At 34.9% G+C, this 24459-nt stretch overlaps 2 protein-coding genes and 1 long non-coding RNA gene across 17 annotated transcripts in view; 1 reads left to right on the forward strand and 2 right to left on the reverse strand.

Annotated features, from left to right (window-relative positions):
- LOC126759164 (frizzled-3) overlaps positions 1–24459 on the reverse strand; it is a 485412-nt gene that overhangs the window by 265593 nt on the left and 195360 nt on the right. The gene's annotated exons all lie outside the window — the stretch shown is intronic.
- The window catches only part of LOC126759202 (uncharacterized), a 152013-nt gene that overhangs the window by 101672 nt on the left and 25882 nt on the right, over positions 1–24459 (forward strand). The gene's annotated exons all lie outside the window — the stretch shown is intronic.
- LOC126759143 (MAP kinase-activating death domain protein) overlaps positions 1–24459 on the reverse strand; it is a 105518-nt gene that overhangs the window by 25888 nt on the left and 55171 nt on the right. For 5 of the 14 annotated variants that reach the window (XM_050473796.1, XM_050473797.1, XM_050473788.1 and 2 more), the window contains exons 7-20: positions 22845–22877; positions 19296–19390; positions 19050–19233; positions 18059–18991; positions 17803–17991; positions 16098–16163; positions 15265–15601; positions 14810–15201; positions 14257–14742; positions 10494–10610; positions 9937–10194; positions 7808–8047; positions 7465–7737; positions 7207–7374 (exon numbers count right to left, since the gene is read on the reverse strand). In XM_050473796.1, coding sequence (XP_050329753.1) covers positions 7207–7374; positions 7465–7737; positions 7808–8047; positions 9937–10194; positions 10494–10610; positions 14257–14742; positions 14810–15201; positions 15265–15601; positions 16098–16163; positions 17803–17991; positions 18059–18991; positions 19050–19233; positions 19296–19390; positions 22845–22877 — 3771 coding nt within the window. The remainder of the gene's footprint in view (positions 1–7206; positions 7375–7464; positions 7738–7807; positions 8048–9936; positions 10195–10493; positions 10611–14256; positions 14743–14809; positions 15202–15264; positions 15602–16097; positions 16164–17802; positions 17992–18058; positions 18992–19049; positions 19234–19295; positions 19391–22844; positions 22878–24459) is intronic. The other 9 variants (XM_050473799.1, XM_050473790.1, XM_050473798.1 and 6 more) reach the window with 6 other exon arrangements.

Below are 24459 nucleotides of genomic sequence, written 5' to 3' on the forward strand. Positions count from 1 at the left end.
ATTGTTTGAATTTTTAAAACTTTATTGTTCAATTTCATATTTATTTTTAATTAACATTTTTTTTATAAAAGATTCTATTTTTTTCTTTCATCAAAAAGTATGATTTTCTTTATAAAAAATTCAGTTTTACTCTTAAAAAAATTAAAATTAAATTTTTTTTATTTTTAAAATTTTATTAACTGATTTCATTTATTTTTTCTTAACATTATTATTATTTTTTTAAATTTAATTTTTTTATTAATTTTTTTTTTAATTAAATTTTTTGAATTTTTAAAATTTTATATTTATTTATTTTTGATTTCATATTTATTTTTAATTAACATTTTTTTTATAAAATGTTTTAATTATTTTAGATATTTTCTTTCATCAAAAAGTATGATTTTCTTTTAAAAATTCAGTTTTACGCCTAAAAAAATTAAAATTAAAAACTTTTTTATTTTTAAAATTTTCTCAACTGATTTATTTATTTTTTCTTAACAGTAGTTTTTTATAAAAGATTTTAATTCTTTTTAGATATTTTATTTAGTTAAAAAGTATGTTTTTCTTTTAAAAAATTTTTTTTTTATTTAATTTTTTGAATTTTTAAAATTTTATTGATTAGTTTTATATTTATTTTTACTTAACATTATTTTTTTTATAAAAGATTTTAATTTTTTTAGATATTTTCTTTAATCAAAAAGCATGATTTTCCTTTAAAAATTCAGTTTTACTCTTAAAAACATTAAAATTTAAATATTTTTTTATTTTTAAAAATTTTATCAATTGGTTTTATTTATTTTTTCTTGGCATTATTTTTTTTGCTTTTAAAAAATTTAATTTTTTTATTAATTTTTTTTAAATTTATTTTTTTTTTTTCAAATTTTATTGACTAATTTTATATTTATTTTTACTTAACATTATTTTTTTTATAAAAGATTTTAATTTTTTTAGATATTTTCTTTCATCAAAAAGTATGATTTTCTTTTAACGATTTAGTTTTACTGTTAAAAAAATTAAAATTTAAAATTTTTTTATTTTTAAAATTGTATCAACTGATTTTATTTATTTTTTCTAAACAGTAGTTTTCTATAAAATATTTTAATTTTTTTAGATATTTTATTTAGTTAAAAATTTTCTTTTTAAAAATTTTAAATTTAATTTTTTTATTTTTAAAATTTTATTGTCTAATTTTTTATTTATTTTTACTAAACAGTATTTTTATCATAAAAATTTGTAGTTTTTTTAGATATTTTCTTTCATCAAAAAGTATGATTTTCTTTTGAAAATTCAGTTTTTCTTTTTAAAATTTTTAAATTTTTAAAACTTTTTTCCTTTTTCTTATGAAAAATTTTAGTTTGTAAAAACTTAGCTTAACAAAAACTAAGAAAAGGTTTAATTTTTAGACACTTCACTTTAAAAAAAGAATGTTGTCTCATTTTCTATAAGTTACAGTCGCAAACAAAGTTAACTGTAAAAATTTTTTTTGCGCGAAAATTGCAAATTTTCTAAACTTCTCTGCTTTTAATTACACTGAAGTGCTTCCAAATAATTTACAACTGCTTTTGATTTTTTTTTTTTAAACGGCTTGAGGAAATTTTTGTATTCACCACTGTAACTGTCAAAAAGTTGAATAAGTAGCTGCGGTAACTTGTTAAAAGCTTAACGCCACTTAAGTAAAGGTGGTAGATAATTTGATATCAAATATGAACATAAGCTTTAACACAATTTTTATTTTGTGTTATTTGCTGTTTCTTAGTTTAAAATACAACACAACCTCGAAAAAATGTGTTAGAAAATTACGAAATGTCAAACTTAACTTAAGTTGACTTAAGCAATTTCAATATATTGCCAGTATATACATTGTATTACGTTTTGACGTTTGGCAAAACGTGACATTTTCTTGTTTTGATAATCAATATATTTTAAATTTTAATTTAAAAAATACAACAATAAGTAAATTAGGATTTGAGTTTTACAAATTCAATGGCTTGTTCGTAACCTTAAGAAAGTAAAATTTAAGTCAGTTGTAGGTAGTCATTTGACGCAACAATTGGCATAATAACAGTAAAAAAAAATTGTATTCAAAAATTTAAAATAGAGAGAAAGAGCGTAAGAGAGAGTAAGTTAAATAGTGGCACAATAGATAGAGATAGCGAAAATATGTACTTTTACACGTTTACATATAGTAGTTTATATATGAATAAAAATATTTAATTGTATTTAAAACTCCTAAAAATTTAATTTTCACAACGCTTGCGGGTATTTTAAGCTATTTCATGGTTTTAAAATATTTTTTTTATTTCTAAAATTTGTTTTTAAATAATTTCTAAATTTTTTCAAAAATATTTTTTATATTTTTTTCAAAATTTTTTTCTTGCTAAAATCCTAAAAATATTTTTTATATTTTTTTAAATATTTTTTTCTTGCTAAAATCCTAAAAATATTTTTTATAATTTTTAAATATGTTTTTTTCCTGCTAACCGCAAATATGTATTTTGCTTTGCGTTCACCAATTTTCTTTATGCATATATAGTAAAAATAATTCAATCAAATAATAACAGTAAAATTTATGAATGGTGATAATATTAAATATTAGCAAATATTATATTATAGTAGCTGTTAGTAAATAAAATGTATAATTCGTAAATAATAAATATGAATTAGTATTTAGCATTCAATACATTCACTAGCAATCTAAAATTATTTTATTTACTTTGCAATAATATGATTTTTTTAAGTATATAAGACAGAAATTAATTATTAAAAAATGAATTTTTATGAATTTTCTTATGTGCTCCTACAAGTGAAATATATAAGGTTTCGAGGGTAAAAAAAGTAAATGTAAGTTTATTGTTTAATTATAACAAGCTACGTACAAGAATGCTTTATGAAGAATTAAAAAAGTACTTAAAAATAAAATAAGTGAAGATTTGATATTTATAGCTATATCCACTTTTCATAATTAGATCAGTGTTCCAACCTATTGAGTTTCACTTTGCAATTTTTACAAAGTTTATGCTCACTTAAAGGTCAAACCTCAGCAGTCAGCGCATATCAGTTAATGCATTGTCTATGTTCAAACGAAAGAACTCGGTCCGCTTCATTTACACGCGCAACTCGCGCAAACTGTGCATTCATCCAGCTTCATTCTTGGGGTACACAAGAGTGTTATTCATTAGCTAGTTCTTATGCTTATTCGCTATTTTCTAAAATATTTCTAATATATTTATACACACATTTGCATAAATATACCAAAAACAACTGCAACCGTGGAAGTTATTTCAAATTGAATTGGAATGCGGAATTACGATACACATACAACTTTCCTCGCTTTGCTTGACAATTCATGCTTTAGAATAGAAAAAGAGACATACCCAATGGGGTTTCAGCTCAAATAAAAATGGCGACTGTGGCTTGGCAAGACGTTGAAATAGTATAAGAGTTGCCTAACATTTCATTTTGCTTTGCTGCGCTTCGACTGAATGGGAAGGCAAATATCTGCAGCAAAGTTAGGCAAAAGTTGTGTGTGAATCAGCCATAAGCGTGTTGCCTGAAAATAAGTAACATAGTGGCTTTTCCTTCTGCTCTCTTAAAAATAATGTATAAGAGTTGCCGCAACAAAAGTTTCCTCGTAAAAACTGGCTCTTATTGACTTGTGGTTCCGCTTGCGGCCATTCAAAACGTCAATTTACTGCTCGTACTACTGTCTAACATGCTGTTATCCGCTATAAATTATCTGTTCGCTAACGCCTAAAAATTGATTGCAGACATTTTGTCCTTCCTTGGGTCACTTACACTATCCTTCATTTCGTATCGACTTTTATAATAAAATAAGATCACGAAATAGTCAAACATTCCTAACGTATTTCATAAAATTTTACTCGATTAAGTAGGCTGAGGAATTCGTTAAGGTTCCAAAAGTATCTATATACAATATATTTTGAAGTTCAAATCAGACTTAGAAAAATCTTGTATTTGTCTTGGCGCCAACAGAAGCAATCATTTGTAAGTGGTCTATTACATTCCATACAGGTCATATAAACTTCAAACGCAGTTTGTTGCAGACGCAAATATTATAAATATCGAAAAAACTAATTAAACGATCGTTAAAAGAAATTGATCGAGAAGAACGACACATAAATATGTATATCAAACGAACGACATATGGCTTACACTCTTAAGGGGGGGGTTGTAATCAATGAATGCGGATGAAAGAAATTCAACTTCAAATTACTTCAGTGGCAGTAAAGGTGGAGATTAATCATTAAAAAATTAGTTAACTACTTTTATTTTTATATTTCACCAAATCATCTAGCGCTAAAAAGGTAATACTGAGACTGTCTGGTAATATATGTGACCTGGTCTACGAAAAGGAAGCTAAACTGCGAAAACTAGTTTTCTGGGAAAATGACTGTTAAAAATACCGTGTTTCTCGTTATCTCATTAATTGTTCTCCTTTTTTTTGACACCTAAGCCCCTTTTCCGTAGACCAGGCCACATATGCTAATTTTGATTATCTCCAAATAGTCCGCACTAAAGTCATCAAGTCGTTGGAGGAACTCTGCGAAATTATGGACACACATAGATAAGTGATTGACAAAAACTTAGTGCAGAGCTAAGTGAGCATATAACTTATATCAATGAAGCTAATTAATTTGTTGAGTAATTGAAACTTTAAAGACATTGAAATAATTATTTTCGAAGCAAGTCAGCAAACTGTAATTTGAAAACAAAATATTAGAGTTGTGTGTATTCCTTGGTAGAAAAAAGGGTAGTATAACGCGCAATCGGTTAAAAATATGTACTAAGATGATGTTGTAAGATCATCATACCGAAATATCTGATAACAAAAAATACCTAAAAAGATATGTGAAAATCTCAAACAGTGGCAATATTACATTTCGCTCAACAGACACATTTTCTGTCGAAAGTTCTAAGTTACTACTCTATAAAATTATGGTATCAGACTTCAGTTGGTTGTTTTGAAAAATGAGGAGCAAGAGCGCTCCATTGGGCCAGATTAACCCCATTGTGTTCCTGCATTAGATCCATTGAGCTCCCGTGTGGTAATCAAATTACATCTTATCCAGCAACTCAGTGGGTTTGGTAAAATACCTAATTTTTGCTACCAAAGCTGCTCATTGACTCTTAATTTGGAACGCTGTGAACCGGGGAAAATACCTCGTCTCATAGGCAGCGCCTTATCATCCTCCGCGCATGCTCTGCATTCCGCCAAATTCACTTTTCCAATATTGTGAAGTTGGGAAATTAAGGGTAGGGGCCCTGTGATGTCCCCTACATATTACTAAGTTTCTTTTTACTACAAGTAGAAGCTTTTTGGTCAGTCCACCATCAACGCTACCCCAAAGTAACTTTGTGACTAAACCTGGGGTGTTCCTCTAGTGTCCATTGCTTCAAAGCCGCCTTGAGCGGGCCACTTTGTCTGCTTTTTCGTTTCATCTATACCTATCTCACTGATGATATTATCCGAGTTAACTACTCTGAGAGTCTAGTTATTGCCTGCTTGCATAAGCTTATGCAGTGGCACTTAGTTTAGGCGCTACGCATAGCTTTAATTCTATGTTGCCTGTCCACTACCTACATCATTTATCGACTTGCTGGTTAGAGCAGAAGCCAAATTGTCGTTTGCTGTTATGTCAGACTTCACTTATAGCATTGACAGACGGCAGCGTTAAACCAGATTAATTGCATTTTTCGGGATTAATTCAGGAGTTACCACAGCTAACTCCGTTGCTGAATCCAAAAATAACTCTCAAAGGAGGAAGTTTGTGACATTTTCGTTGGCAACATTGTTAAAAATGGCCAATTTTCATCTATTGTGAATGAAATACAAGCTACCCTGACAGCTGTTTATCAAATTCTCAATATAATATCAATAAAACTTCTATGTTATGATGCAGTTTTAAAAATAATGTGTTGATATGCTTTTGTAATAAAAAATGGTTTGGTAAAAATTGGTCGGCTAACAACCGTAATGTTTATCTTCTATCAATTTTCATTGAAAATATTATAAAAAGGACAATGAGCTGTTTATGAGAGTTTCAAACTCGCATAGCTGCCGTCTGTCACCTACAAATTTGGATCTGATTAAGTGCGCAGTTAATCCGGATTAACGCTGCCGTCTGTCAAGGCTATTACTTATAACTGGCATAAATCTCAAACACAATAATGTTTAATGACTGTTTCTTATCAATGAAATTCCGTAGTCACTGCGAGAACTGTTATAAAACTGAGTTTGGTTTATTTCCTACAAGTGTATAAGACGAGTTAAGTTAAATTGAACTGCCCAAAAGCAGAATGCTGATTTGTATACCCGTTCTGTGCATATTTTGGTGTTATAGTTATTAATGAGAGTTTCTGCTGCACAATTATAGATGATATCGAATATAATTTTTAAAAAAATAATGCCAACGAATATGTTTTGGAATGATTTTAGGTAACTCAGTAAATGAATTTTCTACTTATTATTTCTTATTATTGCCTGAAACTGTGAGGTCTTTGCGAAGCTTTAAAAAATTAGTTTTACCTTTGAGTCAAGCGAGTTTTTAATTCTCTAATTAACTGTAAAAGCGTAATTAATACATTATGCATATCACTACAACTGAAATTCATGAAAAATGTAAAATATGTATGTTGTTACAACTAAAAAATAAAACACTACAAAGCAAATAAGTACTTATACCGTAGTTTGGGGCTACATTGACATTTTCTTTGAAATTAAATTCTGTATTTTAGTTTTGATCAACAGTTGCAGTAAAATTTGTAATGAAAATTGAGTAGGTCCTTGCTTTACACAAAAAAAAAAAAATTAATAATAATAATTTTATTTGCACAATTTTACAATGGCATGATTTTAAAAGATGAGTAAATGAAGAAAATAAATTTCATCTTATGAAGTGGCATAATGAAAAGTAACAAAAAAAGTTGTTCATTGACGTAGCTTTACAATTTAATAATCTCACAAAAACATAACAATTAAAATAGTCTTGAAAAGAGGCTTAAAAGTTATCGGGAAAATACTTGAAATGGTTAAATATGTATTTAAAACATCTTCCCACAAATACCTAAAGTCTTTTTACACCATCAATGCTAATTGGCACTTCTGATAACATTTTGATATTTTTTGCGAATTTCGACAAACAAATAGTATACTCTCTATATATAAAGGATGGTATCTGTGTCACTATTGAAAATCAATTTACTTACCTTGCTGTTGGCAAACAACAAACCAACACCCTCTAAGCACACCTGCAAAAGGCCACCCTCGCCGGTATTCATATCCTGTACCGGAAACTCACCGCCCAACTCCGGCACATTCTTCGGCGTACCGCTGCGTTCCATGGACTCCTTGATAGAGTTATACAATTCTCTGCACTGTTTTGTATGATACAATAACAATAACAAAAACAGGAATAAGCATAAAACATTTTGCTTTATAAATACATTTCATTATTCGTAACCCACCTTGCGCGTATAAAAGCGATTGAGCTGTATCTGTCCGCCATTGCGGCGCCAGAGGCAGAGCACTTTAGTTTTTGGTGAATACGTCATGTTGACCAGACGCTCGTAGAACCAACGTTCGACAATTGTGCCGTCGACAGAGCGCACCACCAGTCCGTCGTCGCGCACTTCCATAAAGAGCAGTGGTCCGCTATTATCCGAACCGGGATGCACGGTGAAACTCTGCCGATGCAGCAGTCTCGAACCGAGCGGTTTCAGATCGATGTCATTGCCATTCTGTAACGTAAAAAGATCACGTCATAATTTTAAGTTAAATAGCAGTAACTTTTTGTGTAAAACTACTCACGAGATTATTTATTTGGTCGACGACATTATGCACTTCGGTGGAATAAACCAAACCAATGTGACTTTTGCCCAAGAGGCGTCGGATTTTGCGTCGTATCTCCTCTTTGTTCACGCCAAGCATTACAAGTATGGCGGTGAGATTGTACAGCATTGTTGAGAGCAGCCGATCTTCGTCGTGCTCCAAGCGTTTCCGTTCCTCATCGCTCAACGATTTATAGCGTTCCATCATTTCGATGGGTCCCTACATGAAATTTAGCAAATAATAAAGTGGAATAAAGTATTGGCAATAATTTTTAGGTCTGAGTTAACGTTCTCTGTGCTTAGAACGTTGACGCACGATCGAATAACCAAACTGTTCAAAGAGAAAACTACTACAATATAATAAAAAACATTGCAAATGAAGACGAGGCACTTTACATGCATCATAAATTTAGATATTAAGTGAAAGAAATTAGGCCTGGATACACAAAAGAGCTATAGAGCCGTTTTGCGCTAATGACGTATTGATAGAATTTAGATTAAGTCCGAAAAACGGATGGACATTATAAAAAAAAAAAGATTAACAAAACAATATTCGGATGGATATTATTTCAATTTTCATTTGAAATATAATTTAAGAGTGAATGACGGGCTCTGCTTAAACCAGTAAGTTTCTGAACGTCTGGAGACCTAGTTGGCAATTAAAGTGATTCGCGGACAGACCAAAAGGATACCACTTATTGCTTTAGTGGTTGAGGTCATCAGTGGGCGCTTACATCTGAAAACAAATCTAACCAATCTAACAAAGATGAGTAAAATGGAAAAAAAATTAGGAATATTGAGAAATTTAACCCTTAAACGCCTGGCGGTTACTTCAGAAACTACTACTTTTTTGTAAAATTTTCATGTATAAAGATGCATTTTTAAATATTACATCACGTCACATATTGCTTTGATATATCCGTTATCTTTTAGCTCAGTCGCCACTTGTGTGTGAGCTTTGCAGTCATTTACGTCTTGACTTGAGTCAGAGTGCATCGAAAAAATAGTTTCAAGAAAAATTTTGTATTTTCAAGTGACTATTGTGAAATAATGTGAAATAATACCTCCTGGCCAAGGAGATTCAATGCTGTACAAATGACAGGTTACCGCACAATACGTTAAAAGAAATAGCAAGGGCAGAAACAGTGGATCAATGGCAAAAACGCTGGGAGGAAAGCGGAAACGGGCGGTGGACATTCCGACTGATCCCCAACGTCGAACCATGGTTAAATAGACCACACGGCGAGGTAGATTTCCACCTAACTCAAATTCTCACAGGACATGGCTGCTTCAAAGCATATTTGAGACGATTCGGGCACGAAAATAACGACACATGTGATTATTGCGGAGGCGATACCGTCGAAAATGTGGAACATACATTTTTCTATTGCCCAAAATATTATTATGAGAGACAACACTTAAAAAATGCTTTCGGTGTAGACCTAACTCCCGATAACTTGGTAAGCCAAATGGTCGAATCGTTAGAGAAATGGAAAGCTGCTTGCGAAGCTGCAGCCAGGGTTATGAAATCCCAACGTGCCAGCGAACAGCGGCGGAGAAGAGAGCCGATAAATGTAACGGACAACCACGACTCAAACACACAAACATTGACGTGACGGGAAGGGTTGGCGACGAACAATGTACGAGGGGGTTATCAGACCAACAGAGGTGGGGCCAAGTAAATGCAACTTGTAACTGAATGCATTTTGACCATCACGTACGCATGAGTGTCACTCAACCATCCTCCCGACGTAATACTTGACGGTGGTACCGGGGGGAACGGTACATGACGGTAGGAGGTTTAGTTCGGATTAAAGTTCCACTCTGACATGGGGTCCAGGCTTTCGATGCTTCCTCCTCGTAAAAAAAAAAAAAAAGTTGATAAAAAGTTTACAAATGTAAACCATCAGGTGCTTGGAGGAACCGCCAGGCGTTTAAGGGTTAAGGTATTGCTGAATTAGCTCTCTCTTCTATGAGTGTATTTCTAGCATGTATATACTATATGTAACTGAACAGAATCGCTCTTAGAGTTTTAGGCCTTTTCATTCTTCAGTTAACATAAAGGTAATATCTTAAGTGGTAAAAAATTAAAAAAAAAAGTTGACTCACCTGATCCATACCAATCATATCACGCTCTTGGCTTACTGCATCCAAAAAAGCATCCTCCCAGAATTGCATTTGGTTCCACAAATTCGAACGGTCTCTCCCAATTAAACCTTCGAATAGGTAGACTCTTGGGCTATCCGGCGATGGCGAGGAAGATGTGTTGATTAGATGTCCGCCTGTATAACGAAAACCGGCGCTGAGCGTGGATTTGCCCGACCAAATGTTACCAGAGCTTCGTTTCGAATCCTTCGAGGTTGTAGTCTAAATGACGTGCGAACATAAACGAAGAAATCGTTTTAAATGTTGAATGCCAAAAATTTTAAAATAAATAGTAAAATAAAAAGAATCTAAGTGCAAGGCAAAATGAATAAATTACAAATTTCAATTTGGTCTAATGCAAATTTAAAAGTTTTCTGTAAACAAAAGAATTGGCATAAGTAGGAGGGTTCGCTTGCATTTCATTCAAATTTGTTGCATCACTTGCACAATCTAGCAAAAATCACTTAAAAATTACACTGAATATTTTACTATTTTTTGGATACTTTTGAAATTTTACTTACATTTTCATATTCGGTATCGGATACCGTTGAACGACAACTAGCGGGCATACGTACATTCAAACTACCGCCTGGCAGTAGATCACTAACAACCGATAGAGCACCTGTGGAACCGGCACCCTACGAATGTATACCACAAAACAAGTCGCATTTCAATTCTTTGTTTCGAGTTTAACAACAACAAAACGCGTAACAATTGCATCTACACACAGATATGTACTACATGATAATTCTACAAGCGGACTCAAAACTTATGTATGTGGACTCAAAACACATTAATAAACTAGCTGGGATGTATGAAAGCATATGGGCTACAAGTAAACAAGTTTTGATGTAAAATATTATTCCTTAAACTAGTCCAAGTTTAATATATTGATATGTTGATTATTCTTTCTTTAAGTTTCTTAACCTGTTCCCACAATAATCAAGTCTACGTAAACGGCAGTGATCTGAATTTTCTTCAGACCTCGCACTTATGACGGAGGGGTTGTAATCACAGCTACCCACTAGAAAGCGACATTGTGTATATAAAATAATATAATTTTTTTCGATGTCTGGTTTTCAATGATGCAATACTTTTTTCGGAGTTATACCATGTTCAGACCGAAAATTTAAAAGATTAGATTATATTTAAGCATTTCATAACCCAACAGTGTTCTCACTGCCGTTAGAAAGATCAAAAAACAGCTGTTATTGTCATTCAAGAATTCACATCGCTTAATATTTATCAAAAGAAAAGATTGTCATATAGTATTTTGAAATAAAAAGACGGCTTTTTTTAATATTTTCCATATAATAGAAATAATGGATGCATTTTTTCATTTGTTAAGTCGATTTTCAGATGAAATTAGATTCATTGCTTTAAAAAAAATTTGTTTGTTTACATTTTTTTCCCTTTGTAGTGTCTAAATCAGCTGTGATAATGTAACAGACTGCCAATCCTGAAAAGTAGATTGCGCAAAATCAGAGTCGCGCAGAGAGATTTAGCGTGGATCAGTTTCAAATCATTTCAATGAAGTGATTTGGAACTGTCATTTTTGTATGGCGAAATCTTGATAAATTTTTAAGATTAGTGGGATAATCCATTCAACAGCCGAAATCGTCTGATTAAGTGTCGGTCTGAACATGGTATTAGTCTTTTGACAGCTGTTACTTGGTTTATACTCAATTTAATGTGCCATTTCATAACGAACAGACATACTCCGGAACAGCGTTTACAAATTGTGTAAATATTCGGTGTACATACAGACAGTCTCGCACCACGTTTAGTGAAAAATGTGCATCCTCGGAGACGCCTTACAGATGCGCAATGAAGTAGCTATTGCTGCTGTGGAGTAGATTATCGAAATGAAACCTTCGCGCGCAACAATCCACTTTATGGCAGTTTTTGCTGCAGAATTTAAGCTGAACGATCATCAAGCGCGTCGCATGTTCGGTGAATGCGCCCAAAACGAGATGGTCACCGATCCCGGATTTCACAAGAAAATTCTGTTCAGCGTTGCAGCTGACTTTTGGTTAACGTACCCAGTTAATAAACAAAGCTTTCGCATTTGGAGTGCTTATAATGAAATGCATTACAAAGAAGTAAGGAAGGGCTAAGTTGGGGTGCAACCGCACATTCTATACTCTTGGAACTTACAAGAATCGAAGCCAGTGAAATACTTTCACGTGTAAAACCAATCATATAGAGTAAAATTAGCCGGATGTTCGAAAATCCTGAAATTAGTTATATAGGGGCCAGGCCAAGTTTTCACTCGGATTTTTCTATTTTAGGCACAAAGATACACTGTTATGAGTAAAACACGTTCTTTTATTTTCATTGGAATATTGGCCGATATATGCGATACCAAGTCACCCGGAAGTTTGAAAATCTTTATTTGAAGTATATGGGGACTAAGAGAAGTATTGGTTCGATTAACCGAACGTTTATCTAAGAATTTGACTTGTCCTTCTGCTTCAATACAGCTTTTTGCACGGTTTAGCTCGTTGGCCGGTATGGCCGCCAGTATGCCGGTACAAGCTTTCCTTTCCTTCCTTGCTTTCCTTTCATGGGCAAATGCATTTTTCCGAAAAAGGAAGAAGTCGCACGGTGCCATATCAGGTGAATACGGGGAGTGGTTAATGGTTAAAATGTGTTTTTTGGTCAAATAATCGTCCTTCGAATGTTGGATTCTGAGCAATTTTTGGTCGTCAGTCAATTTGTGCGGAACAAACCGTGCACACACCTTTCGTAAGCCCAAATGTTCGGTCAAAATGCGATAAATCGATGTTTTCGAGATGCTCAATTCCATTTCCTTGAATTTCAATGATGATTTCGGCTGATTTTTGATGAATTCACGCACAGTTTCGATGGAATTTCCGGTGATCACGGATTTTGATTGGCCCACTTGTTGATCGTCATTTATGTACTCACGACCACTTGAAACCACTCGTACACTCTGCTACGGGACAGGTAATCATCGTCATAAACTTGTTTCATCAATTGAAACGTTTCGGTAAAGTTTTACCAATTTTAAAACAAAATTTAATATTGGCTCTTTGTTCGAAGCTCTTTTTCGCACCGATAACACAAACATACTGACGCTTAAAATGCAACAAATTCACTTCCAATCAATGAAATGTCATGAAATTCTCACTGGACAATCGATAAAGATAGCAGATTCTAATGCACCAGTCGACATATAGATGGCGCCACCAGTATTGCTAGATTCAAAAAGTCCTGTTTACTTTGGAACGCACCTTGTATAACCCTATGTCTATCTTGATTCGTTTAAGGTGATACGTACAACCGTTAGGTGAACAAAACTATAATATTCTGTAGCAACTAACTGCAAGAGTATAAAAATCATCACTGTTTGTTGTGCTTTAAGACCAGAGGGAATCATTGATCTATATTGGGGAATTTTGATGCGGACGACCTTTTGTTTCAACAAGACGGCACTACAGATAACAAAACAATCAGTTATTTGAATGAAAGCTAAGCGTAAGCGCGTCATCTTGCGTCGTGAGGCGTCGCCTATATTATAGTACGCCTTAACACCACTGGACTTTTATTTTGGATTATGGGAAGCCGCTTTTCTACACAGTTTTGTTCCGACATATTTTTCTTTCAATGGTTGGTCCATAAGTGGGTATCACATATAGGATACTAAGTCAGAAAGTTCCTGCATGGCCGAGTGTTTTGAGTACATCACAAATCTTCTTAAGCTTTTTTATTTATATTCCTGCCAAAACACCTGGAGGACTGGAAGTATGAGATCTAAGCAAAGAGGCGTAAGGCTTTTGGTGTAAATTAATTTGAAAATCTAGTATGTCACAAACTTATACAGGCATAAAAATATGCTTGCTTCAAACATGAAGGCTTGGGAAAGAGTCATTACATAAGTTGAAGGAAAAGCTCCGCCACGAGTCTGAGCCAGACAAGCTTCTTATTTTATTAATTAGCGTTTTTTGTCAAATAAATAGAGATATTTTTAGCAAACCTCAGGAATTTCAAAAAAGAAAAATTATTGGAAAATAAATGTATTGCTCATCCCTCATGTAAAATTAATAACTTGCGATCTCTCTAAGCCTTTCCGAAAATGCCCCAACATGCAATAATATTGTAATTTGAAAGGTTATGTGTGAATTCAAAACTGTGAACAAATTTACAATAACAACAGTGCAGTCATGCAAAAATATATATAAAATTACGGTACACATATTAAAGGACATACAATTTTAGTTTAAAGCATGTGTAGCTATAAAAGTAGCCCAGAAAACTTACGTCTGAGTCAAACGATGTGAGTTTGCTCAACAGCGCTGTGCGTTTCTGCACCAACATATCCTTAAACATTTCCGTTGTCGACTGTCCGTCCTGACTGTCGGCAGATGACATACGCCTGGCCGCCGCCGAGGTTGCAGCTGTATTAATCATTGGACCGGCACGATCAGTTTGCGAGGAACCTTTCCGTGACTCTTGTGGCGAAGCCCACTCACTGCCCAAACCGGAATGCGAATCCATGGGACTGGAGGGTGAACGCAAATTCTCACGACTGCCCATAGGACTTGTGGCATGACTGGATAACAAACTTGAAGACATGTCGGTAGTTTCATTCAGCTCCTTGCTCCAGTAATGTGTGTGTGCGATTTCCATCATTTGAAATATCGAAGCCATGCCGCCAAGGCCGAAGTTCGAAAAAGACACCTCAAACCCAGCAGTCACCGCCTGCAAGCACTTCAGCATACCTTTCCAAACCGGTTTGGGCACGCACTGTAAAGCAAACGGAAAAATTTATGTTAACAGTTAGACGGTAAGCAATGTAGTCGCTCAGACTTACCACATCGTCTATATGATCATCAGGCATGATTTTCTTGTCCAGCGTCTTATTGAGTTTACTCAGCACCAGCGTGCGATACGACTCATCTTCCATGAGTTTCTTGAAACGATTCATCTTCAACCAGCCAACTCCTTCGCCGGCCAAAACCTGCGTGGTGACATCCTTCAGGAAAGCCTGATTTTCCGTATTACTGTGTGAACGCTCCTGATTTTGTTGGCGCGTTATGTCTTCCTGCGTCTGCCCCGGACCGGAATGTTTGATAAGTGGTGTGCGTTCCACCAGACCTTTGCGACTGGGAAAGGGATCGAAATTGATGCCTGACTTGGCTTTTTGCTGCAAACTGCCACTGCTATATTGTGGGTGCGGTGGTTGTTGCTGCTTTTGCTGATTTTCTGCAAATATATTGGAGTCTATGAAGAAGACTATCTTATATACAGTCTAATCAATGCACTCACTCTTGCCACCGAACATGCCGGAAAACATGGTAGATGTCGATGAGGCCAGTCCATTGAAATCAGTGCCAATGGATGAAAAGAAATTGCCACCGGAACTCTGCATTTGTTTTTGTGTAGCGATTTGTTGTTGTCCCACTAAGTGTGGTTGATCATCCACTTTTATTATGCCCTTTTTGGTGGCAGCTTCTTTGGCTGTCTTCGTTAAATCACCAATCGTTGACTTGCTGACGTAGGTTAGATCATCGAAGGTGTGCTTACTCACGCCCGCGGCCTGCTTGGAGACTTCTAGAGCTTGTTTCGATGCTTCGCCGGCAGCTTTCTTGGCGTGCAAGGTAAACTATAGAAGTATGAGGAAATAATTAGTGAAAAACAGGTGGATAACAACTATTTTCATTTTAATAAGGGTGTGAAATTAAAATCGGTGTTGAGATGAGTTCTCGAAACACAGGAAAATAATGTCGAAAAAGTATGTGAAATCTCTTACAAAGGGACTACGAAGTGTTAAAAAACTCTATTATTGTGTCTATTTAAAAAATTATATTTTAATGCTTCGTGCGTGAGGTGAAAAGTGAAAAAGCGCCGAAGCATTGGTTTTTATAAGTACTAGCTTCAAATTCTAAATGGAAATCTATGATTGAATTTACGCGATCTAATGTCTAGTAAATAATTGCAAAAGGTGTGTGGGAGCATATAAAGTGAGATCTTTTAGAAAATCTTTGAAATTTTTTGTTAATTTGTTTGGTGATTCGTCCAATACGTTTTCAATTCTCAAGCCAAACCTCTTTCTTAGTGCGAAAAATTTAATTATGAATTTGACACTCTAATTTACAAACCTTTTCAAAAGTGTGTCGCACTTTTTCGTCTAACTCTTCGGGTATACTACCTTCCATTGAATGTTGCTAGTAGTTCAGAAATCAAAAGTTTTTTTTAAATTATACAAAAAATTAACCAAGTAAAAAGCAAAGCAATAAAGTATATAGCCGGGACCAAAATATGTTATTATTATATTAAAAATATATTATATTAGAACACTTTTAAATTCGTAGAAATTTTAAATAGGACGTTTATCGACTGGTAATTTCAAAACCACGTCAAAAAATATCTCGGAAAAATTCATCATCCTGAAAGATATAGTCTCGAATTTGTATAACTACACATGGTACTTCGAAGCCACAGGACCACAAATATACATGCTATATAACAAAACCGTACCTATGTTTAAGAAAACGTAGGACACTGAAAGCAACTTGGACAAGTAGTATAAATAGAGCAAAAAAAAATTATCAATCTCAATTGCACTGAAAGCTTTTTAACTACCACTCTACTTAACAAAATCGTACGAGAAATCTTTTAAACGGACAGACATGGAATGCCTTCACCAGCTCTGATAAATCTTCTGACCATGCATTGTGGAGAGTTTGTAATTGAACTGCTGCAAAACTGCTATCATCAAAAAAACAGGGTTTGACCGATTTCGATGAAATGGGCGTTTTTTTTTGTGTGTGTTCAAAGAGATTGGAGAATGGTTTAGATTCACAATTTGGTCCACTGGAAAATATATATTTTTATATATATAATCTTCTCGTGTGTTTGTAATTAATTGAACCGATTTCGATGAAATTTTGTGTATGTTGAGATAGAATGGTTTAGATTCACCATCGCAGTCCATTCAATTTTCAAATTAAATTTGTAATTAATTGCTAATTTTGGAATATTTGACCGATAGATGGCGCTACCATCGCAGTATTCAATATTCAAACCTTAAATTGACGTAAACGTGCAATAAACAAAACGATGCCAAAGTAAAAGGCGACATCTGTAGACAAGTTTTCATAACGTGGACAGAGTTGTTCGTTCTTAAGTAATAAATTGGGTGATTCAATTCATCTATGGGTAGCTACATATAACATTTTTTTCATACCTGCTAACCTGGAGGGGGTAACTTGACAGGCAATTTAAAATTGCAAAAGATCTGGCATAAAAAAATAGCGGCATAACTGAAGTGTTGATAAAAAGGTCTATTGAAATTTGAGATATACAGACATCTTTTCGAAGCATTGCAAGACTGATGTCATAACCTTGCCAGCCGATTTTTTTGTCTTTCCACCGTTTCTTAATAGGCAGTTCACCAGGCTGACAATCGATTGGACTCGATTGATTTCACTGATGCACAGCCCAAATTCAATAGTATTTTTACCCCAAAAACCAATTCTTTCTTAACGCACGAAATGCTTTTTGATTCATTTTTGTTGCTTCATCAAAAATGCGATTATTCCTTAACTAATAGTTATAATCTAACTAATAGAAATCATATAGATGGTATTAGTAGTACTACCTATGTATCAGCCACAGTAAAACGTGAGCGGGTCCTCTAGTATCCTCTAAAAAGTGTTTGAAACTGTCGTACAAATGTTGAGAAGAATACTCAAACAACTTAAATTTTTGGGTGCTGTAACTACTATTTTTGGCCCCGGTTGATAAAAAAAAATTTTAGAAAGTGTCTCAAGTAATAAGAAAGTCAAAATTCTACAAACTTACTTTGTCCACTTGAGCTAAAAGACCCTCTTGACTGCTCTGGCGCGTTGTTTCGCGCACCAGCTCCTTTGCGTGCGAAGCGAAATTTTCAAAAAGTGAACCTTGTGAACCCTGTCTGCCAGGACTACTCGAGCTTGAACCAGAGCTGCCGGTGCGCGCAAGAATATTGGACACAGGTGGTGTTATTGGAGGCTGTAAATATGTATAAAATGTAGTAGAGTTTCAATAAAAATATTTAAAATCATGGAAATTGATTTACCGGACGCTTTTTGTCAACGCCGGTGTGATCTGCTTCGCCAGCATGACGCTGCTGTTGCTGTTGGTGATGTTGTAGCTGTTGTTTATGTGCGGATACCGGAGATTTTCTTGGTTCTCCAGCTTCAGTGCCTTCGTTATCAATACTCGCAGCACGCAACGTTGCCTCAAGGCGTTGTGCTGCAGGCGCTGCTAAATCGAAAGGACCAGTTGCTGATTTAGTTGGAAATTCGAACTCAGAATCGCGACTGGGCGAACTTAGATCGGAACGACTGGATGAGGATGAAATTGGCGATTCAGCGCGTTGAGCTTCTTCATCTTCGCTAATCTCGATTTTCTTCGACATGCTTTCTGGATACTGCAATGTTCTAGGTGGATGGTAAACTAAAGCGGGATCTAGATTTGATGAAAGTGTTTGTGGCACATTATGCGGTCGATTATGTGCACCGAAAACATCATGTATACTCGGCGACAAATCTGATGATACCATTTCCGAAACAAAATCACTAAGCGAGGAATAAGAGGAACTTGAACTCTCTGCGCCTTCCGAGTCGGAACCGCTTTCATCGGTTGGCTGACACTCCAACTGTTTCAATGAACGTAGTGCGCCATTTAGTGAGCTGCCATCGTCCCAGACAGAAAACCGTATGGGCGTAAGTTGGTGTGCAAACCATTTGGGCTTATCGCCAACCTGACCTGGATCCATTACGCCAGTTTGTACCCGTAAGAAGGCAACATTAGTGGGTGTCAATGACCACTCTGCGAGGAACTCTACAGCTTGTGTGCGTGCAAACTGATTAAGGAACTGTGTTGCACGTGGACGTGAACGTAGGAAACTGTTGATTTGGAAGGCGACCACTGGTCGTGGATAAAGACGCAATGTACGAGTATGCTCGGCAAAGTTAGCGAGAGTATTTTGCGCGTTGAAAAACCGTACCTGCAAAGCAATTTGGTTAAGAACTGACGCAATAACTCAACACACATTTTATTCGTACCATTGCAACGCGCGTGGCGACGTCTACGGAGTCAACATCAGTGCCATAAATGAATGGATTCAAAGCGGGTGAATTCATTGGACTCGGCTGCCGTGAATGCGAACCTTGCGCCGACATCGAGCTGCGTTGACTTGCGTACGCAGACTGTGTGGGCGATTGGAGAGGCAAGCGAACTTGCGAGACCCTTAAAATACATTAAATTTATTAGTGCTGAATTTCCACTGATTTCATATTGCTAAAACTCACCCCAGTAAAGTTGGCTCTGTGAGACTGTCACGCACCGACGGCAACAGCTGTTGTGCTGAAATGGCCTGATTGGACGCTGACATAGAAGATAGCGCCTGATATGGGAAGTATATATATTTAATAACCCACAAATCAAAAATATAATGTGTTTGTATTTAGGTATATCTTGGGTATACTTGGGTAAATAATATTAGGAAATTTTATACCTTTAACAGAACTCAATTTAACGGAGTAACAAGAACATTACGAAAACAAAAATTTAGTACAAATATGTTTTTATGAGCAAAAATATGTCTGGAGTGACATGCAATCGAATATGGAAACTTAGTTGAAGTCTAAAATTTGAAAATGGATAGATGATTTGGGAATGGATGCTTTCAGTGCTGAGGTTGTTTTATTAACGGAAACTTGAATTGGTTTTATAACAAAAGACAAAATAAAAATTCAAGGTAAATAGTGCTATGTCAAAAACTATTCTGGAATAAGCTAAGAGAAGAGTTTATAGAGAATATTTACTAAAAACTTAAACTTATTTCTATTAAGAACTTCTTTCAAGTTACTGCACATAGTAAAGAGCTAAGTTTATGAGATATATTTTCGAAAAGCATTTCAATCTGTTAGTTTCTGTCCAAAACCTTCTTTTGGATTCCTACTTCAATCAAGTTTAAAGCTAATAGCTGTGCAGCTCCATATTGAAGTCTTAGAAAATTATCTTTATAATATATACTACTGTGGGCAAAAAATAGTAAGACTTTTTAATTTGAATTTTGAGCGAAAATGGCTGCCAGTGACATCTATACCAAATGTCACATCAAAATAATTATTAGTGTTTAGTATAGGCTTGTCTTTCTGAAGTACATAAATTGCATTCGGCGATTTTTACGATGAGTGAAATTATTCAACAAAGAAGTTCCATTAAATTTTGTTTTCGAAATCAAATTTTTGGTGTCGAAACGTTCAGAATGTTGTCGCGAGCAAGTGTTTTTGATTGGTACAAATTGTTCGAAGAAGATCAAGAACGCGTTGACGACGAACCACGTTCAGCACGCCCTTCAACATCAACTGATGATCAACACGTCTATAAAATAAAGCAATTGGTACTTAAGAAACAACATCGTCGCGTTAACGTCTGTGAAACAGATATTTCCGATTACCAAGATGTCATGAAACATATTATTACTGACGATGAGTCTTGGATCTATGCTTACGACGAAACAGACGATCAATCGAATATCTTGGCAAAGGTGAGTCGAAGCCGAAAGAACCCACTTCAAAGCAGCTCAAAAATCAGTGTTATGTTGACAATTTTTTTCGACCATTCCTTGATGGCGTAATCCGAATTCCATCCGACCGGCCAAACTGTCGAAAAGGAATGCTACCTATTCGTTAAATGAGGCCGGAATTGCGGGCCGACAATTCTTGGTTTTTCCCCCACGTTAATGCACCGTCGCCTACTGCATTGATTTTTCATGAGTTTTTCGCCAAATTTTCAACCAATAGCGTTCTGTTACCACCGTATTTGCCTGATTTAGCTCCGTGTGACTTCTGGCTATTCAGCAAACTCAAACGAAACCGTTTTGAATCAATTGAAGACATTAATCGTATATCGCTAAGCACATTGAAGGCTATTCCATAAATTGACTTTAACAACTGTTTTAAGGATTGGATAAAACATTGGCACAAGTGTATTGAGGCCAATTATGAACAAGGTCGTTCTATTTTTTGCTCATAGTAGTGCATTACTCTGGCTCAATATATTTTCCATAGGCCATAGACTAATAATTTGTAAACTAACATAAAGTCCTATACAATTCTACAATAGATTTCAATCCTCAAAAATAAAGCCTATCATTTTAACCCTTGATCTCCACAATAGAGGATATGTTTGTTTATTTCTGATTGCTAGCGCCCCACACCCGCAAGCTTCCAAAACGTAGTATCATCAAATTTTGTAACAAAGTTCCATACCATTGCCACTTAAGTTTTATTTGTCAAGTTTAAATTGTAAAGTGCCTACTAAGCTCAAGTCAAATCTTGATTCTGGTATTATCTTGCTGTTTAGAACCCAAGAAGGCAAAAGCCAAAATGTGGATTATTTTTAGATTTAATGTTGAAGTTTTAGTAAGTACTTAAAATCTCTTTTTACAGAACTGTTCTTAAACTCTTTCGAAAATTATGGCATTGCTAAATTTAAATCCTTATTTCATGATCTTTATACTTATACTCGTAAATCTTCTGACCGTGTGTTTGTAGTTGAACTGCTCCTAAACGGCTGGACCGATTTTGATGAAATTTTTTGTGTGTGTTCAAGGTGATTCGAGAATGGTTTAGATTTATAATTTGGTACACTGGAAAATGTTTTTTTAAATTAATTGGTCATTTTTAATCAATTGTTAATTTTGGAATGTTTGACCGATAGATTGTGCTACCATCGCAGTATCCAATATTCAAACCTTAAACTGGCGTAAACGTGCAATAAACAAAACGATGCCAAAGTAAAAGGCGACATCTGTAGACATGTTTTCATAACGCGGACAGAGTTGTTCGTTCTTAAGTAATAAATTGGGTGATTCAATACATCTATGGGTAGCTATAACATTTTTTTCATACCTGCTAACTATTGGAGAGGGTATCTTGACAGACAATTTAAAATTGCAAAAGATCTGGCATAAAAAAATAGCGGCATAACTGAAGTGTTGATAAAAAGGTCTATTAAAATTTGAGATATACAGAAATCTTTTCGAAAGCATTGCAAGACTGATTCCATAACCTTGCCAGCCGATTTTTTTTGTCTTTCCAACGTTTCTTAATATGCAGTCCACCAGGCTGACAATCGATTGGACTCGATTGATTTCACTGATGCACAGTCCAAATTCAATAGTATTTTTACCCCAAAAACCAATTCTTTCTTAACGCACGAAATGCTTTTTGATTCATTTTTGTTGCTTCATCAAAAATGCGATTATTCCTTAAATTATACTTATAATCTAACTAATGGAAATCATATAGATGGTATTAGTAGTACTACCTATGTATGTATGTATCAGCCACAGTAAAACATGGGCGGGTCCTCTAGTTATATTATATATTTTTCTGGTTCTATTGGAACTTAATTGTCTGTAAACGCCAGTACCATTTAATGCTCTGGTAAAGAGAGAGAAAAACTGAACATTTGTAATTGTCTCACAAATTTCATCTAACTCAAACCAAAAATATATACTCAGCTGCATTTAAAAATGAACTTGGTTCTATTAATATGCCACACTTTTATATTAATACAGAGTAATTACGATATGAATATAGGATAACTTGTCATATTCTTCTAAAAGAGTAAACAGGTTTCTTTACAAAACATCAACAAAACTCAAAAAAGCACATCGAACAAAAACCTTTTTACGAAGAAAAAGAAAACTACATACATATTAACGAAAGGAAAGTTCGTGTACTTATGTAATTTCATGAAAACGCATGCCAACTTAATAAACAGTTAATGAAATGTTCACGATTTTTCCTTTCATAAGTGTTAGATGACAAAGAAAAGATATTTACACCGAGTCCAGCTTCATCCATAAGTTGCATAGCCTGTGTTCATGTAATAAAATTTCGAAAAAAAATAGTTTGTATAAGAATAATAAACGTAGTAACTGTACATGTAGTATGTAGTGAATGAGAGAATAGTAATAGCAGTAGATTAATGAAATAGTTAGCGTGAAAGAGATAGCAAAAGTATAATAAGCTTAATGGGTGTGGCGTTAGGATCAATTATTTTGAGTGAATACATATATTTTCGACCAATATAGTTTCATAAACCCTTATTTAACCATTTTAACTTGAACTCAAGACTTAATAATAGGTTTAGTTATAAATTTATAAAAAATATATATGTATAAATGAACAGCATGACGAGCTGAGGCGATTTAGGCATGTGCGTTCGCCGACCTAAAATTGTGCTCACGTCCTCTTCTCCGCAAAAAGCAACGCAAGTGTTGGAACCGTTGATATCGGACCAGCTGCATGAGAGCTACCATAAAAAACTGCCACGTTGTTGGCAACATTCAAAGCAATCGGCGGGCGGGTCCGTAACTACACCGCAGCAATATGGTCGCCTGGATACAGTGAAATGCAGACGAGAAAGCTACAGACTTGTCAGAACACTGCATTCACCTGTCTGGAGCATCGAGAGGTCCTCCTCAACTGCATTGCCGACATAAAATAATATTTCGAACAGACTTCGGACGCAACTAACCTCAAACATATATGCATTGACCGTCATTTACAGTGAGCCATTTACACCTTCACCGACTCCATCTCAATGCATGGCGTACTTGAAGTCGAACCACCACCCATTGAGTACGAAGAGCTCGCGAGAATTGAGAACGACCTTTGCGGAGCTTCGTTATGGGTAATGTAGTAGGTTAAACTACTACTTATCCAGTAAAGACCCTGACATATCAAACATTTGTCCAGCGTGCAACGAGTCCACGCATGACATTAACCACCTCTTTGCATGCCCTGCTAACCCCACACATCTGACATCCCTCTCCCTATAGTCCGACCCCAAGGAAACAGCACGTTTCCTGGGCTTACCGAAGGATGGCCTCGATGACAACTTATCTAACCCTTACCATCCTAAGAGGGATTAGGTACCCGTTACAACAACAACAACAGCTGCCATATAAACTGAACATTTTTTCATTTGACGTGATGTCTTCTCGACATGCGGCATGTCTTATTGCCTAAGGCAGTTGTGCAAAGAAATTGTGCAGATCGAGTCACTACAGCATATAGCTGTCGTTCAAAATCTAATCCTGGACTAATCACTGATTATTTATGTTCAAACCGAAATATTTGATATTTTTCCAAAAAAAAATCTGCAGTGAGCTTCAAAAGTTATATTTATATCTTCACATGCTTCACAGCAATTAAAAAAAAAAAACAATAAATTGTTTTCATTGTGTACTCTTTAAATATAAAGAAACAAACGTTAAAAAATTTATTGTAATAATATCAAATGCTTTTTTAACAATCAACAAAAACACTCGGCAATCAGGTCTCTAGACTACAGTAATATTTAATCTTAACGCCTCACCCTCTATATAAAATGAGCCGACTGCGTTAGTTATATTTTATTAGTTTAAATAATATTTCTTAGGAATAGCAATGT

Source organism: Bactrocera neohumeralis, chromosome 5 (assembly GCF_024586455.1).
Source record: "Bactrocera neohumeralis isolate Rockhampton chromosome 5, APGP_CSIRO_Bneo_wtdbg2-racon-allhic-juicebox.fasta_v2, whole genome shotgun sequence".
Taxonomy (NCBI): domain Eukaryota; kingdom Metazoa; phylum Arthropoda; class Insecta; order Diptera; family Tephritidae; genus Bactrocera; species Bactrocera neohumeralis.